The 19360-nt window shown below is 37.4% G+C and overlaps 2 protein-coding genes across 19 annotated transcripts in view; one reads left to right on the top strand and one right to left on the bottom strand.

The window, feature by feature from the left end:
- ERAP1 (endoplasmic reticulum aminopeptidase 1) overlaps nt 1-19360 on the top strand; it is a 53677-nt gene that overhangs the window by 30996 nt on the left and 3321 nt on the right. For 6 of the 7 annotated variants that reach the window (XM_010949541.3, XM_074360380.1, XM_010949544.3 and 3 more), the window contains one exon: nt 961-2676. In XM_010949541.3, the coding sequence (XP_010947843.1) occupies nt 961-1116 (156 nt within the window). In that variant the 3' untranslated portion in view covers nt 1117-2676. Of the gene's footprint in view, nt 1-960; nt 2677-14185; nt 14234-16931; nt 17042-17905; nt 18015-19360 lie in introns of those variants that run through there. The other variant, XR_012505538.1, reaches the window with a different exon arrangement.
- Nucleotides 4364-19360, bottom strand: part of CAST (calpastatin) — a 103014-nt gene continuing 88017 nt past the window's right edge. For all 12 annotated transcript variants that reach the window (XM_074360381.1, XM_074360383.1, XM_074360382.1 and 9 more), the window contains 6 exons: nt 18862-18954; nt 17108-17152; nt 16642-16734; nt 15333-15404; nt 5481-5546; nt 4364-4538 (listed from right to left, as the gene is read on the bottom strand). In XM_074360381.1, coding sequence (XP_074216482.1) covers nt 5496-5546; nt 15333-15404; nt 16642-16734; nt 17108-17152; nt 18862-18954 — 354 coding nt within the window. In that variant the 3' untranslated portion in view covers nt 4364-4538; nt 5481-5495. The remainder of the gene's footprint in view (nt 4539-5480; nt 5547-15332; nt 15405-16641; nt 16735-17107; nt 17153-18861; nt 18955-19360) is intronic.

Below are 19360 nucleotides of genomic sequence, written 5' to 3'. Positions count from 1 at the left end.
ATTTAAAATTGGAATTTGATCTTTCAAAAGCTCATTCTTACCCTCCTCTTATTCCCAAACTTATGATATTATGACATGGATTTTTAAGGAATTAACTGTCTGGAATCCATGCTGAATAAATAATACATCTTGGCCTAGACTTGCTTCCTGTCTACAAAATCAAAAATTGATGGATTAATGCTGTGAAAATTTATGGGAAAAGTTTAAGAACCCTTGAAGGTGAAACAGAGTTTCACAATGGTCAGTGCTGTTGCAAAGCCAACCTGTTCCTCATGTGAGCTTAAAGGGGTTAAAATACCCTGCAGCAAAACAACAGCAAAGATATTTTTGAGGACATAGCCAAGTGTTTCTTATCTCTTTAAAACCACAGGGAACTTTGTGTGGATTTTATCTTGTGGGAACAATACATGAATTGTGGATTAGGGTAAAAAAAATTTGGCACGGTTTGGGGTATTACCACCATAACTTGTTAAGAACCCCACTCCCTGCAGTGTTTCTATAATAATATACAAGGCCAGGCCCATGGAGAAGGACTGCACTTACGCGGCTGAAATTGTTTTGCTTGGCAAGGAATATACTCTGCACATTTTGCTTTTTCAGATATGTTTTAAAAAGTTAAGTTTGCATCTGTACGTATATAACAAAATACACATTAAATAGATACACTTGATTATGACAATTATAAAATGATAAACAGTGAAGTCTTCTAGAATCTGGCAACTGTGAATAAATAAAAAAGCTGCAGAGAAAAAAGACAAAACTTGACATCATGAGGCATGAGCTCATTTCGTGGAGCTTAAGTTTATGTACATAATTGTATCCAGACACCTGGCCCTGCCTTCTGTATAGAATTTTGACAGATGCTGGAATTCTGACTTCAGTTTTCTTTTAACTAACCTAAACTTACATTAATGCAACTTAATAAAACACAATTTTAAAAAAACCCACTTTATCCTCAAGGTAAAAGAATTCTTCAGCTCTTTGAAGGAAAATGGGTCTCAGCTCCGTTGTGTCCAACAAACAATCGAAACCATTGAGGAAAACATACGTTGGATGGATAAGAATTTTGATAAAATCAGAGTGTGGCTACAAAATGAAAAGCTTGAACTGTTGTAACAATTCGTTTCTTGCTGGTTCCTGTGATGTGTAATCTCCAAAATTTGGTTGAATGTGAATATTTTCAAACTAGAGGTGGTTATTTTGGCACCTACTGAAGATACTTCCTTTTCCTTCAACTGCTTATTCATCTAACCCTTCCTATGAAGACTGGCTGTTGAATTTTTCATCAATTGGTCATTGCCACCATGTGTCTCATTACAGGTGTTGTCCCGAAATGTGGACTCAAGTGGTGGGTTCCTTACTATGGAGAAGTAAAGTACCTTATTTTTTTCATTCTGTATTTTATACTTAAGCCCTATGGTCTCCAAAGCCCTGCTCCCCATGCCCCAGTCCCCATGTGTTTGTCATTCATTAGCTGTTCTGTCTCTCAAGTCTCCTCTGAAGACTTCAAACAGTGGGGACTCCTGACCCGTGAACCTCTGGGGCAGTGACTGAGCCAGAATGCCCCGGATCTGCCTTCTACGTTCCCTTCCTTGCTGCATCCCAGGAGCTGACCTGCTGTAGGGCCACATCATCAGGCTTCCTGGTCCTCTGGCTTTTGGTCCATCTCCCAGGAGGGCACATTAGAGCCTTGGGTAGGGGAGAGAGTAGGTGGGGATGTTCATTCCCCCGGGTTCCCCTGCACAGCTTTCTCCATCTCTGCATTCTGGTAACCTTCGCCCTCTCATCCCTTCACAGTGAGGGGTGAAGAGGCAGCCTGGCTTTTAACTAGTCCTGGCTGTACTTGTGGTTTCCATATATCCTGCCCTCACTTTCGCTTAAAAACAAACAACTTTTGTAGAACCCTCCTCTGGTAATGCTAATTGGAGTGTGCCATCCGTTTCCTCAGGGACCCTGAATGATAGTGTCTCTTCTGAAAAAGCAGAGTGCATTCAGGTCTAGAGAAGAAACCTTTCATTTGAAGTTGAATCTGAGTGCTATTGCTCCTTAGGTAGGTGATGCTTCATCTCCCTGTTTCTTATTTGGCCTAGTTTACAATCCTCAAATAACTTGTTACTGGCACTTATTGCCAGTAAGTCACTGCAGTTTCTAGTAAATGATAATGTATTGTGAAACTGAAAATACTTGCTTTTTTTAGCCTAACTGAAGACAGTGCATTGTCTTGGAATTGAAGTCTTTTATGAGTTTTTAAAAATACATTACAAAATTTAAGGTAAAGGAGTATGATTCGAAAAATGTCAGTGTGTTGGTCTAAAACACTATGAAATAGAGTGACTTTTCTGGACATAAATGTGTTTACAGTTTGATTTTCATAAATATGCATGCTTAATTGTTTGAGAAATTAAAAAAAAAAAACAGAAATCATTGGTAATTTCCACCCCTGGGTATTTTCCTTCTGAAAAACATACAAAGCCAAGATTTTAATGTAAAATATTCTTCTTTAATTGCATCTTATATCTTGATTAATGAAACATGGAAATAGTGGTTTTTCAGTTTTGGTCACCTGAGGAACCTATTTTCATTTATTTTCAGAGAAGTCCATTTTCTAAATAGACATATTGCCACAACAATGTGCAAAACTCTTTTTTGGTAATAAAAATTGTTATTTCCCTCTAAGCAGATGTTTGCAATTATTTCCTTCAAATTAGATGGGTAAAAAAGGACCGATTTAGAGCCTGTAGCTTATTCATGTCATCATCAATTACTAGCGAACACCCAAGCCTGAAGATACTTCTAATAAACAGAAAGGCACATTTAGAGTTCCTTAAATAAATGTTTACTTTTACGGGCATTTCTTAAATCTCTGGATTTTGGTATGTCATTTAAAAATACTTGTATATATGCATGGAAATTAACACTGCAGCCATCTCCTTGCAGACATACCTGTCAACATGAAAAGTTTCACTTCTTTTTTTAACAACTTTGTACCCACTCAATGGAAGAATTAGAGACATAAAATCCCTCAGGGAGTGTGTTTATTTTCTTGTTAGTGCCTTGAAAAGGTCTATTGACTCACCATAACACTGGCTTATATTTCCCAGATCTGTAATAATGATGCCTGCATCTTTGATGGGACGGAGACATAGCATTTGACATGGATGAAGTTTGAAATCCCATAGGTATATGCATGATTTTTAAAGAGAATTTTTAGAGAGTAGTAAAATTTGATGCCCATAATAAGCAGCGTTATTTTTGTTTGCCATCCCCCTTAGACAGTATTGGCGATATTACTTATTTTTAGTGAAGTCAGCTAAGTCCTAATAAATAAAAACTTTAAACAGATGCTAAGGAAGGCTGTGCTCTCTGAAACAAGAAATTCCAAATCAATTTTATAATATGTACCTGGTAACTTTTCCTGCATTCACTATCAGGAAATAAAGATGGGATTTTGATCAATAGTTAATTTCATCAATGATACCAGTGCTATGTTCATAAACCATTAAGAAAGATATGAGAAACCATTCAAAGTTGTAGGATATCAGAACCTAGTTCTTAAATTGCTGTAGGGTGGGGTGGGAAGCAGATTTTTAAACTTGGGGTTTTTTTTTAAAGTGTAAGTCTGTTCTTGTACTTGGTAAAGCCAACTCCCATTAAGCTAGATGCTGTACAGTGCAAAGACTAATGTGGCAATGGCTCTAAGAAAACTGCTGCTCAGGTTTTAGAGAGAGGATGGAAAACACAGCTTAATGCAATCAACTAGCAGCGTTCAAGCCTCATATATATATTCTAAAAATTAGATGTTGTTATTCTTGGAACTTGCTACGCAGTGACACAGAGTCTGCATTTTGCTCCTCTGTCTTGAGTCAAGTCTCAGTAGGTCTGTGCTAGCTGGAAGGTGCTGAAGCCTTAACCTCTGGCAAAGAAGAGTTCAGCCTGAAAAGGGTTGGGGTGCTTCCTTGTCTGTCCAGGTTATCTGTTTTTAGCAGCTCAAGAGGAGATATGTGCCCCATGTACAATATTTTATGTTTGACTCATAAACACTAACCCAAAGAAACATCTATATAGTTCAAAAGCCCAAGAGGAAAGGGGTAATGAGAACTCAGAACATTGAAGAATATGTAAAGCATTGTTTTCCAAATGCTAACAACAATAATAACAACAAAGTGCAAACTGAAAATACTAATGAGATTTACAGGCACTGTGTGTAGAATGTGCAAAAGTTTGCAAAGATTTTTCCTTTGGTGTGTGTTGCTTTAAGAAACTATCAAATTTATCTCTTAGAAATATAAAGTTCCTTTCTTTCCCAACTGAAGGCAATTTTTAAAAATGCAAAGTTTATCAATACTCAGAACAATAACACAGGTGAACCAGACAAATTCAGTTTCTTTCCAAGAAAAGAATAATGAACAGTGTTTAGGATGTCAAAAGACTCAACAAAGACCACTGTCTAGAAGCCACCCAGAAAAATTTTCTGTTGTCAAAGCCTTTTGTTCTTCAAAAGTCACCATCTACCAGTTGAAGATTTTTTATGCAGATACCTTGAAAAATTCAAAGAAGAAAATCCAGTGAACCATTTGATATATAATTTTCTTGTTGCAGGCATAATAAATGTAACATTTAGCAAAATCTTTTGTATAAAAGACAAGGGATAATTTCCTATAAATAGATAAGTGAGTAGATAATTAATAGAATTTTTCTTTTATAATTTTGGGAAAAATCTTTGGAGCAATGCTAATCAGTATACATCCCTCTTTATAGGAAATAAAAGAGGACCATGGTGTGAGTGCTTAATCCAATTTAACCTACATTTCGATTTCTTTTAGATTTTTGGCAGGAAGTGGTTGTAAGCTTCGATGGCTGAGAATAATACCTCTTCTCTCTGAGGCTGATAAGGGCCCAGCTCTCAAAGATCTCAGAGATTCCCTCATCCCTAACAGCTCTGCAGTCACCATTAAGCAGAATCAAACATAGTGCTTTACTTCCCAAAACTAAGATGAACAACAGTTGTCAATCTTCTCCTTTGCCGCATTCTCAAAACCCTGTAATTACCATCAGACCCTAGGGGGATGCTTCTCCCCACCCTACCATGTGTTTGTGTTTTGGGTAATAGCACTGTCATAAGGCCATTTCACTGTAAGAAACAACCTACTCATTTTGCTTTGCCACAGTAACCTGCAGCCATGAGCATTTGGGTTTCAAAGAGTCAACTAGACTTAGATGGTCATTTTCTTTAAGAGCCTGGCCTAATATTTTAAAAAGCTCTTAATTATAAGATTAATGTTTTTAAACATTCCAGTAGCACTATTATTCCATTTATTGCTTTTCAGGGAATTACTCTATAGATTTTGCAAAGTCCATTTCATGCCAATAGTATCTAAAGAACATGAAATTTCAAGAAGTGGACTTAGTTTCTCTCACCTATAACACATAGGCCGGTAGAAGGTACACTTGTCTTCATTTACAACAAACACCCAACTTACCAAATAGTGTGAACTTTAATTTGCATTTTTTCCATCAGATTTTGGCTTGGAAGTTTCCTCCTTTGCCTAAAAGAAAGGAAAGCAAAAACCATCAATGAGCTCTTTATTTTCTGGATTAAATATCAAAAAACTGATCAATCAGGAAAGGCTTATGAGGAAAGACTTTTCAGAATTAGAAAGGCTTAAGATGGCAGGCACTGGGGAAAATAAGATGGTCCTTTGTAAGTATTTCATTTAGCTTAAACACTGAATTTTTCTCCTTCAAGTTTATAAACTAAAAATAACTTTAAGTGACTCAATTTTTTACTCTAGACTTTTTTTTTGAAGGCCAGAGTAATTGAAGAAAAAAATACATAGGTATTCATGGATTGTATCCATTCATCCCATTGATCCATCCTTCTCTTGTACTTGGAGGCTTAGTGGGCAGCTAATCCACGTAGCATATAGGGTTATTGTGCTTTCTATTTTTTGAGTATGTACTTTATATAACTGAAATTAAATAAACAAATATTTAATCTGAGATATAGCATGAGCAACTATCTGGTTTCTTGTATCCTTTATGGATTTTACTTTTTTTGAGGTATAATTGACATACACTGATTTTAGATATACAACATAGTGAATCCATATTTATATATATAGTCAAATAAGATAGTCTAGTTAAAATCGATCACCATACATAGTTACAACATTTTTGCAATGAGCACTTTTTAAGATCTACTTTCTTAGCAACTTTCAAATATGCAATACAGTATTATTGACTATTATCACCTTGATCTGCATAACAGTCCCATGACTTATTTTAAGTTTGTGCCACTACTGACCCCCTACACCAATTTCACCTATCCCCCATCCCTTACCTCTGGCAACCATCAATTTGTGAGCTCACTTTTTGTTTTTGTTTTTATTTTTTTAGATTTTACATATAAGTGGGATTATAGTGTTTTACTTTCTTGACTGACTTCACTTGCATGAAACCCTCAAGGTTCATCGATGTTATCGCAAAGGCAAGATTTGATTTTTTGTGGCTGAATAATATTCCATTTGTGTGTGTATGTATGTGTATACATACATACTATATATACATATATACCATATGTATTTTTACCCATCCACCCATTGATGCTTACTTAGGTTGTTTCCATACCTAGCTACTGTAAATAATGCCACCATGAACATGAAATTGCGTATATCTTTTCAAGTTAGTTTTCATCTTCTTCAGATAAATACCAAGAAGTGGAACTGCTTGACTGTATGGTGGTTCTATTTTTAATTTTTTGAGGAACCTCCATACTGTTTTCCATACTGGCTATACCAACATATACATTCACACCAACAGTGCATAAGCGTACCCTTTCCTCCACACCCTTCCCATTTCTTTTCAGTGCCAGACATTCTAACAAGTGTTAGGTGGTATTTCATTGTGGTTTTGATTCGTATTTCCCTAATGCTTAGTAATGCTGAGCAACTTTTCATATGCTTGTTGGCTATATGTATATTGTTTTTGGAAAAATGTCTATTTAGATCCTCTGCTTTTTTTTTTATTTGAACTCTGTATTTTGTCGATGTATTAGTCCCTCTATATTTTGAATATTAACCCTTATCAGATACATGATTGCAAAAAATTTCTCCTGTTATTCAGTAGGTTGCCTTTTCATTTTGTTGATCATTTCCTTTGCAGAGTTTACTTTAATGTAGCCATACCTGCTTATTTTTGCTTTTGATGCCTTTGCTTTTGGTGTCAAATCCGTAAAAATTACTGTCAAGACTGATGTCAAGGAGCTTACTGCCTATATTTTCTTCTAGGAGTTTTATGGTTTCAGGTCTTACATTTAAGTCTTTAACCCATTTTAATTTTTGTGTATGATTTTAGATAGAGATCCAGTTCCTAACACTATTTATTGAAGAGACTGTCCTGTCCCCGTTGTATATTCTTGGCCCCTTTATCATAAATTAATTGATCATTTATTCAATGATGTATTTCTGGGCTCTCTATTCTGTTCCATTGACCATTGTGTCTGTTTTTATGCCAATAGCATACTGTTTTGATTACTACTGCTTTTAATATAGTTTGAAATCAGGGAACATGATGCCTCTAGCTTTGTTTTTTTTTAAATTTTTTATTGAAGTATAGTTGATTTTCAATGTTGTGTTAGTTTCTGGTGTACAGCATAGTGACTTGGTTATACATATATATATATGTGTGTATATATATATATTTTTTTTCATACTCTTTTTCATTATAGGTTATTCTTCAAGCTATTGAATATAGTTCCCTATACTCTGCCGTAGGACCTTGTTGTTTATCTTTTATATATAGTAGTTAATATTTGCAAATCTGAAACTCCCAATTTATCCTTCTCCTCTCCTTTCCCCTTTCTTAACCATAAATTTGTTTTCTATGTCCGTGAGTCTGTCTCTGTTTTGTTAATAAGTTCATTTTTATCGTTTTTAAGATTCCACGTGTAATTGATACCATATGATAGTTGTCTTTGTCAAGTCACTTTTTTTTTAATTGAAGTACAGTCATTTACAGTGTGTCAATTTCTGGTATTTAACACAATGTTCCAGTCATGCATATACATACATATATTCATTTTCATATTCTTTTCCATTAATGTTTATTGCAAGATATTGAATATAGTTCCCTGTGCTATACAGACTAAACTTGTTTTCTTTTTATCTATTTTTATAGTTAGTGGTTAACACTTGCAGATCTCAAACTCTCAAATTTATCCCTTCCTACCCCTTTTCCCCTGATAACTATAAAACTATTTACTATGTCTGTGAGTCTGTTCTGTCTTACAGATGAGTTTATTAATGTTCTTTTTTAGATTCCACATATGACTGATATCATATGGTATTTTTCTTTTTCTTTCTGGCTAACTTCATTTAGAATGACAATCTCTAGGCCATCCATGTTGCGGCAAATGGCATTGTTTTATTTTTTATGGCTGAGTAGTATTCCATTGTATAAATATACCACAACTTTGTCCAGTCATCTGTTGATGGTCATTTAGGTTGTTTCCATGTCTTGGCTATTGTGTATAGTGCTGCTATGAATACTGGGGTTCCAGCTTTGTTTTTCTTTCCCAAGATTGCTTTGGCTACTTGGGGACTTCTGTGTTTCCATATAAATTTTAGGATTATTTTTTGTATTTCTATGAAAAATGCCCTTGGAATTCTCATGGGGATTGCAGTGAATCTGTAGATTGCTTGGGTAATATGGACATTTTAACAACAGTTTTCCAATCCATTAGCATGGAATAACTTTCAATTTATTTGTGTCTTCTTCAGTTTCTATCATCACTGTCTTATAATTCCCAGTGGATAGGTCTTTTACCTTGGTTAAATTTATTCTAAGGTATTGCCACTGTAAATGGAATTGTTTTTCTTTCTTGTAGTTTATTATTAGTGTATAGAAATGCAACTGCTTTTTGTATATTTTTATACCCTGCAATTTTACTCAATTTATTAGTTCTAATAGTTTTTGGTGGCATCTTTAAGGTTTTCTTTATATAATATCATGTCATCTGCAAATAGTGACAGTTGTACTTCTTCCTTTCCAGTTTGAATGCTTTTAATTTCTTTTTCTTGCTTACTTGCTATGTTGAATAAAAGTGGTGAAGGGGGAGCATTCTTGTCTTTTTCCTGATCCTAGAGGAAAAGTTTCCGTCTTCTCACCATTGAGTATGATGATAGCTATGAGCTTGTCATGTGTGGCCCTTACTATGATAAGGCATGTTCCCTCTGTATTCATTTTGTTAAGAGGTTTGTTTTTTTTTTTTTAATCATAAATGGATATTGGTTTTCAGATCTTTTTCTGCATCGAAAGAGATAATCATAAGATTTTTATTCTTCATTTTGTTACTGTGGTGTAGCACACTGACTGATTTGCAGATGTTGAACTACCCTTGCATCCTTGGACTAAATCTCAATTGATCAAGGTCTGTGATCCTTTTAATGTATTACTGAATTCAGTTTGCTAATATTTTGCTGTGGATTTTATACATCTGTTCATCATTAGGGATACTGGCCTGTAATTTTCTTTTCTTCTGGTGCCCTGGCGTAGTTCTGGCTTTCTAAAGTGAGTTTGGAAGTATTCCCTTCTCTTCTATTTTTTGGGAGAATTTCAGAAGGATTGGTATTAATTCCATTTTGAACACTTGGTAGAATTCACCAGTGAAGCTCTTTGATCCTAGACTTTTAAGAGAGGTTCCATGGTGTAATGGTTAGCACTCTGGACTCTGATCCTAGACTTGTTTGTTGGGAGGTTTATGATCACTGATTCAATCTCCTTACTAGTAATTGGTCTTTTCAGATGTTCTTTTTCTTCATGATCCAGTCTTGGTAGGTTGTATGTTTCTTTCTTCTAGGTGTCCAATGTGTTGGTGTATAATTGTTTATTCTTCCTTATGATCCTTTGGATTTCTGTGATATCAGCTGTACTGACCCCTTTTCATCTGATTTTATTTGAATCCATTTTTTCTTGAGTCCAGCTAGTTTGTGAATTTTATCTTCTCAAAACAAAAACAAAAACAAAAACAACAAAACCCCAGCTCTTTGTTTATCTTTTCTGTTGTCTTTTTAATCTTTCATTTATTTCTGTTCTGATCTTTGTCATTTCCTTTCTTCTACTAACTTTGGACTTCATTTGTTATTCTTTTTCTAGTTTCTTAAAGTATAAAGTTAGGTTGTTTGGGATTTTTCTGGTTTTTTGAGGTAAGCATATGAACTTCCTCTAAAGTACTATTTTTTTTGTATCCTGTAAGTTTTGATATATTGTGTTTTCATTTATATTTGTCTCTTAAGTATTTTTTGAATTCTTTCTGTTATTGAAGTATAGTCAGTTACCACGTGTCAGTTTCTGGTGTACAGCTTAATGTCCCAGTCATGCATACATATACATATATTTGCTGGATTCTCTTTTGATTTCTTCTTTGACCCATTGGTTGTTGAGTAGCATGTTGTTTAGGAAATCGATGTATTTGTGGATTTTCCAGTTTTCTTATAATTGATTTTGAGTTACATACAACTGTAGTCAAAAAGATGCCTGATATGATGTCAGTCCTCTTAAATTAAGTTGTTTTGCAGCCTAACATATGATGTGTATCCTGGAGAATGTTCCACGTACACTCGAGAAAAATGTGTATTCTGTAGCTTTGGATCACGCATTCTGTATATATCTGTTAAATACATTGGTATAATGTCATTTAAGGCCAGTGTTTCCTTACTGATTTTCTGTCTAAATGATCTATCAATTAATGAAAATAAGGTATTAAAGTCCCTGACACCATTATTGTATTGCTATTTCTCCCTTTAGGTCTGTTAATACTTGCTTTATATGTATATAGGTGCCCCTATGTTGGGTGTGTAAGTACTTATAAATGTTAATTTTTCTTTACCATTATTTAACATTCCTCTTTGTCTTGGTTCTAAAGATCATTTTGTCCGTAATAAGTATAGCTACCCCAGCTATCTTTTGGTTTCCATTTAAATGGAATATCTTACTCTGTCTGTTCACTTTCAGTCTGTGTGTGTCCTTACATTTGAAGTGAGTCTCTTATAGGCAGCATATAGATGGGTCTTGTTTTGCTTTTTTTTTTTTAACCAATTCTGCCACTCTGTCTTTTGATTGGATAACTTAGTCCATTTACTTCTAAAGTAATTGATAAATATGTACTTACTGCTAATTTTGTTAATTGTTTTCTGACTGTTTTGTCTTTCTTAGTTCATTTCTTTCTCTAGCTCTCTTCCTTTGTGCTTTGATAATTTTCTAAAGTAATACACTTAAATTCCTTTCTCTTTACCCTTTGTGTATCCACTATAGTTTTTACTCTGTGGCCACCATGAAGCTTACATATAACAACTTTTAGCAGTGTTTTAAGTTTATAAAATCTTCAGTTTGAATGCATTCCAAAGCTCTACATTTTCACTCCCCTCCCCGACATTTTACATTTTTGATGTGCATTTTACATATTTTTATCTTGTGTATCCCTTAATTATTGTAGTTTTGGTTATTTTTTATTACTTTTAACTTTCATGCCAGCTTTATAAGTGATTAATCCATCCCTTTACAACATTGGGTTATTCTGAATTTACTGTATATTTTACTTTACCAGTGAGATTTGTACTTTCATGTTTTCTTGTTACTGATTACAGCATCCTTTTTTATAAGGCTGGTTTAGTGCTGATGAACTCCTTTAGATTTTGCTTGTCAGGAAAACTTTTTCTCTCCTTCAATTCTGAATGACAACTTTGCTGGGAAGAGTATTGGTTGGAAGTTTTTTCTTTCGGCACTTTGCAGGTCAGAAGGGAGTGGCAATGATACATTCAAAGTTTCTGCTAAAAATCTACTGATAGTCTTATGGGGGATCCCTTGTATATAAAGTTATTTTTCTCTTGCTATAGGTTCAGTTTCTCCTTTAATGTTTGACATTTTAATTGTAATGTGTCTTTGGTATGGGTGTCTTTCAGTTTTTATTTGGAATTCTCTAGGCTTCCTGGATCTGGATGTCTGTTTCCTCCCCCAGGTTAGTGAAGGTTTAGAGATTATTTCTTCAAATAATCTCTTTGTCCCTCTCTCTCTTCTCCTTCTGGGACTTGTATAATGCAAATGTTGGTCTCTGTGATGTCCCAGAAAGCCTTTCAGCTATCTTTACTATTTTTCCCATTTTTCTTATTACTACTTTGATTGGGTGAGTCCCATTGCTCTGTCTTTGAGTTCACTGATCCTTTCTTCTGCTTCATCTAGTCTGCTGTTGAATCCCTCTAATGTATTTTTCAGTTCAGTTATCGTATTCTTGAGCTCTGTGACTTCTATTTGTTACTTTCTTGTATTTTCCCTTTTTGTTGAAGTTCTGTGTTCATCCATTCCTCTCCTGAGTTTGGTGAGCATTGTTACGACTTATTTTGAACTCTTCATCAGGTAAGTCACTTATGTCATTAAGATTTTTTCCTGAGGTTTTATCTTATTCTTTCATTTGGAACATATTCCTATGGTAATTTTCCTTGAGCCTGTGTTGGTTTTTATGCGCTAGATAAAACTACCACCTCTCCCAGTTTGAAGGAATGGCCTCGTGTAGATGAACCTTACGGTTCCACCCTGCCCTAGCTCTTAGTTGTCTCTCAAACTTTGTGACTGTCCAGCCTATTTTTAGTGGTTCACAGTAGCTGCTTTCTGGGTGTGCCAAGACCTGTCAATGTCCCAAGAGGGAGGATCTCATTGCCTAGATTCAGGCTGAATGGAAGCCAGTCCCTCAGGTAGCAGCTTTTAAAATATGCAAATATATATAGTCTTGCAGGACTGGAAGCATCAGTCCTGCTGGCTGCCAGAGCCAGGCAATTGAGAAGTATCCCCTGGGTAGCAGTTACAAAAATTGGTCCTCTATGTGAGGATACAAACTCCTTTCTAGGAAATTCTGGTGGCCTAGAATGAGGTGGAGGGACAGCACAAAGACAGTGAGCACCAGCTTAAGATCCCTAAGGGTACATCTGTAGGCCCCTAGATGTGTGCCAAGCCTGAAGCCTGTCCCTCAAGACCAAAGCTCTTGGTCTTGACAGGACAAGCAAATAGGCCTCTTACACAGAAAGACTGGGGATATGTTTTAGTCTGCTGTCTGTACAGTATTCTGTGGATGGTAGCCAGCTAAGAACTACATCTCTGATTGCTACAGTTCTGTGAGACCCAGTAATGCAACCATGCTGGCCAACAGAGCCTGGTGATCAAGCAGCATCACCTGGGTGGCAGCCACAAAAACTGGGGCACGAGACACCTGTAAAGTCTCCCCTCTGGGAGATACTGGTACTCTAAATAGTTGCAGAGAGCGTGTGCAAACAGTGCTCACCCTCTGAAGTCTCTGGAAAGGATCACAGTTGGCCTTAGATGTGTATTTAATCAGAAGCCTGCCCCTCCCTCAGGCTGCGGCTATGCAGGTAAGCTAGGAGTTTCTTTTAAGAGACTGTGCTCCTTGAACTGTTCCATCTTGCAGGGCCCTGGGGGAGGTAGCCAGATAGAACTTTATTCACTGGTTACAGTTCTTTGGGACTCATGAGTGTAAGCCCACTGGTTCCTAGAGTCAGTTTGATCTAGAGGTGTCTCCCTGCAGGAGCTGCAAAAATTGAGGTGGGTGGGCAGTGGAGGGTTCAAGCTCCTTTCTGGGATATACCAGCTAGTTGGAGCAGGGCAGAGAAGGGTGCAAAGATGGCACCATCCATCCTGAAAAGTATTTCAGAAGATCCCTGCATGCGTCTATGGATAGGGTAAGTCATTAAGGTTCTTTCACGGAAAGTCTAGGTGCTTTTCAGTCAGCTGCCGTTGTACTGGGCTTTGGGGTGGGCAGATAAGTATGAGCTCACAAGCCCTTTAAGAACAGTTTCTCAGTTTGCTATAGCTGTATGGGTCTTCATGGACACAAGCTCCATTGGCTTTCAAAGCCAGGTGTTTTGGGGCTCATTTCTTGGAGGGTCTTAAAAGCTGTGGTGCTGATAATGGGGTTCAAACTTTTTGCTCCTCAAGGAGAAGCTGCTCCTCAAGGAGAAGCTCTGGGTTTTGAGTTCCCTCTTGTTGGTGGGTTGCTCTATTAGGTGTGGAATTTATGGTGAGACTGTTCTAGCTTCTTGTACCCTCTTAAATGTGGGCTTTCTCTCATTTGCTAGATGAGTAGGAGTCACTCAGCTAATCTGGGTTTTCTTTTTTTCCCTAGAGGAAGTTGTTCCATATACAGCTGTAGATCTGGTGTCTGTGGGACAAGGTGAGTTGAGGATCTTCCTTAGGTCACCATTTTGAACCAGAACTCACTATCTTGTTTTTAAGAGTTTTGATGCATTTGGACTGTTGTTTTTAAATTTGTACCTTTAATTTTTCATTGTACTTGGGATCATAGTCATAACCATTTGAATCCTATGTTCTTAGAATTTGGATTAGACAACTTTTAGGTCCCACTTCTGTTGTTTCCCTGACCACAGTTTGAGTAATTTTAAGGTGGTCTGGGTCTTTGGAGAGGTGAGGGTATAAAGTAGATTCACCCACCCCAACCTTCCCTGAAGTCTCCAACCACTACAGCAGCAGCTCTGATGCCAACCGCATACACCGCTGTGAGAGAGGAAGTAAACTTGGGCTGACAGGGAATCAGTGATACAGCAACCAGCATGTCACTGCTGTTCTCAGGCAGAGCTCAAGAGGAGGAAGCAGGAGTCACAGAGTTTTCAAGAAGGTGAAGGGAAGGAGGGAGACAGGGCTTATAAGGTGGAAGATTGCTTTTGAAGTGATGAAAGAACTCAAACATGCTTGCACTACAGGGGTAAAGAATTAATTGAGACAAAGTTACTGGAGAGTTACTCCCTGAAAGAAGGGGCTGGAGGGCAAAGGGCAAAGGGCTAGGAGGCAGTTTGTGAAGGGGATTTTGGTTATGTTCTGCAAAGTAGCCTCAATTTTCTCTTTGAAGCAGAAGGAGAGGCTGCCTGCACACAGTGGGGAATTTGGCTGGAAGGGAGTTTGTGGGATTTGAGGCAGGGCAGAGGGACTACACTGATTCCAGACTAGCACAGCTTGTTCAGCCGACATCGGGAACCATCAAATGATAGGGAGCTCATCTGTATTTTGTGCGACAGGAGCTGGGAATACAGGAAACTTGAATTGTATTAAGAACATTCATTTCGATTTCTAAATTTATTTATTAAAAAAATAAATAAATGTCTTTAAAACTTCAGTTTCCTTAGCTAGACATGTTAGGGGACAGCTAGTGCTTTAGAGTAAAACAATTTTTAATAGATCCCAATCCCATTAATGAAGGACCAGTGCCACTCCATGTAATTGCGAAGCTAATCTGTAGTCTATTCACTGCTGTTTACCTTTGCAGAGTCCTTTGCTTTACCCCCATTCTTGGGTGCTTTGGAGCGGGAAGCCGTCTTCTTGTTTTTGTCCTAAAGCAAAGGAAATGTAATGAGGCTACTGCTGTCACCAGTCCTTCCAGCAGCTAACCACTGCTGCAGGCGGATCAATCCAGACTGTCCTCTTCAGTAGCCTGGAATCTCCCACGTCATTAAGTAATGGAAAATTGAGTATCTCAGTCATGATTTTTTGAACAATAGTGAATGTACACAGATGCTTAAGGTAGGAGGTAAAAAGGATCAAAATGAGAAGGTGAGTCACACTGAGGCTCTGCCAATTTTCATGACATGTGATTCACCCAAACTGCATTTTGCTCATCAAAAAGAGCTTATTTCTATCAGGACTAGTTTTCATGTACCAATAGGACACTGTTTTTTTCAGTGTTATAGAAGCAACCAGAGAGAGCTGGGGCAAGTCATATACAAAAAATGAAGTCCATTCACCAAAAAAGCATTATTTATGAGGTTCCCGGAGTAAGAAATAGGATGCTGAGGTGGTCTAGAAATTCAATCACCCAATACGGGGAAGACTGCTAATGCAGTGATTGAGATGTTTGATAACAGCCAAAACAATAGCAACCAGATGTACAATTTTAATTCTCAAAATAACAAGGGCACCACTTTTCCCTCTATTTGATTTACAGAAGGATGTTCTTTATATGGAAAATGCCACACTTGTTGGAGTACCCATTTTTTTCATTCACTTTTACGCACGTGCTGCGTACCAGGCCTCCAGCTAATGCTGAGCATATAGGCACCAGACACATCACTGCTGCACACAGCTCTGGTGTGACGCGCACGCTACAGGTAACCCAGAGAGCAGGGAGAGCTCAGGCGGCCTTGGCCTGGGAAGGGAAAAGCAGTCAGAGAAGTCTTCCCGGAGTGGCTGACGGGTGAGTCAGCCAGCTGCAGAGGGCCATAGGCACAGTCTAGTTGGGGACTGCTCTCATTTTAAATGAACACAGAGAAAACATTACTGTTGTACAGCAATAAGTAAGGTGTGGCAATCAAAAGTGGTGGCTATGGAGATTAACATGGAAAACATTTATGAAATAATGTTAAGCAGTGTATTATATCTGGACTCCAAGTACAACCAGATAAAACATGGAAAAAGACAAGAGATATACCAAATAACAGTGTTTGTAGGGTAGCAGAATTATAGTTGTTTTTTTCTTTTCAAGTTCTCAATGGCATCAATTCATTTTACAGTCTGAAATTCTATATATGGACACACACATTCAAAGAAAGTCAGTACAAAAAAGCACAGTACCTTTGCTGTGTCCTGGGAGGTTTCTGTAGTTGAGGAACAGCTGTCAAAATCCCCTGAGAGGGCATCAATGGGGTCTTGGGCTTCTGCAGGTTTCTGAGGTATTAAAAGAAACAACCATCAGTGAAGAAGTACAAGGCCCGAATGCTCTGTGGTACGTTTTCCCACATCTCTGAAAATACGTTTCAAATACAGCCTTGCTGACATTCTTTTCCTAGCAAACTAGTATATTATAAAAGAGATATTGAAACAGGAAAATCTTGACAACTGTTTTCTTCTACTCTTTTCTACAGGTTGCTGAGTATTCTCTGAGCTTTGATTTTCTAATCTGAAAAATGGAACTGCCTGGGAAGACAGAAACAGTGCACTCATACATAGGCCTTGGCATCATACGAAGCGTAAGGTAGGCATTCAATAAATTTTACATTTCTAAAGTGTACAAGTTGCTAAACATAGCTATAGTATTTACCTTTGATGCCTCGGGCTTCTTTGTAGGTGGTTTCGCTGATTTGTCCTTAGAAACAAAGCGAACTATTGGTTAAACAAACTTCTGTAAAAGTTGACTTAGGTGAGGTCAGTATGCAATCTATTATCCAATGGATGACTTGATCTTTTTTTTTTTAATGAAGGTACTAGGGGTAGAATCCCGGACCTCATGCATGCCAAGCAGGTGCTCCACCCCTGAGCTATATACCCTCTCTGCTCCAGAGACTTGAAATGGAGTACAGTCAACCCTCTGCATTGGCAGGTTCTGCGTCAGCAGATCAAAAATATTTGTGGAAATAAAATTCTAGGAAGTTCCAAAAAGCAAAATTTTAATTTGCTGCATGCCAGCAACTATTTATATTTACACTGTATTAGGTATTTAAATCATCTCTAGATTACTTATAAGTATAGAAGAGAATAGGTATAGTATTATATGCAAATACTCTGCCACTAGAGGACTTGAGCATCCTCAGAGATTCTGCTGTCTGTGGGTCTTGGAACTAATGCCCCGTGGATACGGAGGGATGACTGTAAGATTTGCAGCAACTGAGAGACTTGGGCCCCTACTATTGCTTCACCAGCTCTGCTTAATTAACTACCCTGTAGCTGTTTTACTAGCCTTTGGGAAAATGCAAGGGTGTGTCTGGTCCTGAAAGTAAAGGAAACACTATTTTAGCAACTTTCTGCCACTGTATGTTACTTTTTGTAACATCTTAAGTAGAAATGTAACTTGTGTTTTTGTGTCTTCTTTGCTAATTTCCTATATGCTTGTCTACTCTAGCTTACTATACTTCGAAAGCATTTGAGGCACCGGAATGGTCTAGAGATAGATTTTCTTTTCAGTGAGGATTACAAGGAACACTCATCAGGGATTTTTCCCATCTACAAAGGTAAGGACACTAAAAAATAAATTTCCCAAAGAAAACAGCAGGGAGAATTCTAGCTAATTCTAGCTGGATGCAGAATTACTATCTTGAATACTGAATGCAAGCAAGGAGGACTGATGCTGGTAATACTCTGTCAACCAGGGTGTCAAAGCCCCCATATGAATCAGTACAGAATTTGTACTTCCCTGTTTTTATATGATGACAGACCTGGAAAGGGTTATTTAACGTCTAATGGACTTGCAACTAGGAGCCAAATAGGAAGGGGTAGGGTTGGACCAGGTTGACCCAAGAAAAACTGGCTTCCATATTAAAGACAAAGACAGACTTCCTGACAGACTTTATTTAGGTATAGAAATAGGATGTGTGATTGGGAATATGGTGTTGCCTATCTTCACTCTCAACAGTGCCAGGGGTGGTGTGGACAAAGAAAGGGGGACCACAGGTCTTAGAGGAGCCATATTTGCTCTATTAATTACTCTATACTAGCTCCTTTCCTTCTCTCCTTCAGCAGAGAGACTGCGTCAGTTACAAATATCATTCTTTTTATAGCCTTTTCGTGTAAAGAGAATTCATCTGTATTCATGCCTCTGAATCACTGTTAAGCATCAGTGAGTGACTGAACATTATTCAACTCTATGCTGCAGTGCCCAGCAGAGTAAACATCTAACGATACTGGCTCAAATAAATATTAAACAGAATTCTAGACAGCCTGCTCAGTGGGGACACACTGAACGCAGTCAGTCGTGTTACAATTATGCTGTTGTTACAGTGTACCTCCTAGTCATTTCAAGTGCGGTTTGAATTTTGAAAGCTTTAGTACATATCCAACCTAGACAGTGCCCTCAGATACCTCATCATCCTTCTCCAAGAGATGTCTGTATTCAGGTGGGATAGTGTCATCTCTTTCTCCCAGCTTGTCTCTATGTTCAGCTTTAGCTTTCTCCTGTAAACATGGAAATATATCATCACTATTCATTTCTGCCTTCACTTAGAGAGTGCATGCTAAAATGCAGCATTCAGCATTGATTGTGCTTTTTTGAGGTAAAACATATGGTCTTTTAAAATTTTCTAAGCAACAGAACAACTTCAACCGACTTTAAGTTAATGAAAAAAAATAGTGCTTATGTATGTCAATCCATATCTGAATTTTTTACCTGTATTTTAAATTGAAATAAATGATTAAATAATTATCCTCAGAAACCATGTAAGGAGATAGAACCCAAGGGTACAAATTTGCTTTTTGAAGAAAAAAATCAAGTTGCTCTATCCTGGCATTTAGAGGCACTATTTACAACCTTGACTATAAGCAACCCAGAAAGACCAGGACGAGAGGCAGATCTGAAGGGATG

Source organism: Camelus bactrianus, chromosome 3 (genome assembly GCF_048773025.1).
Source record: "Camelus bactrianus isolate YW-2024 breed Bactrian camel chromosome 3, ASM4877302v1, whole genome shotgun sequence".
Lineage (NCBI taxonomy): Eukaryota > Metazoa > Chordata > Mammalia > Artiodactyla > Camelidae > Camelus > Camelus bactrianus.
This window is presented reverse-complemented; position numbering and strand designations above follow the sequence as displayed.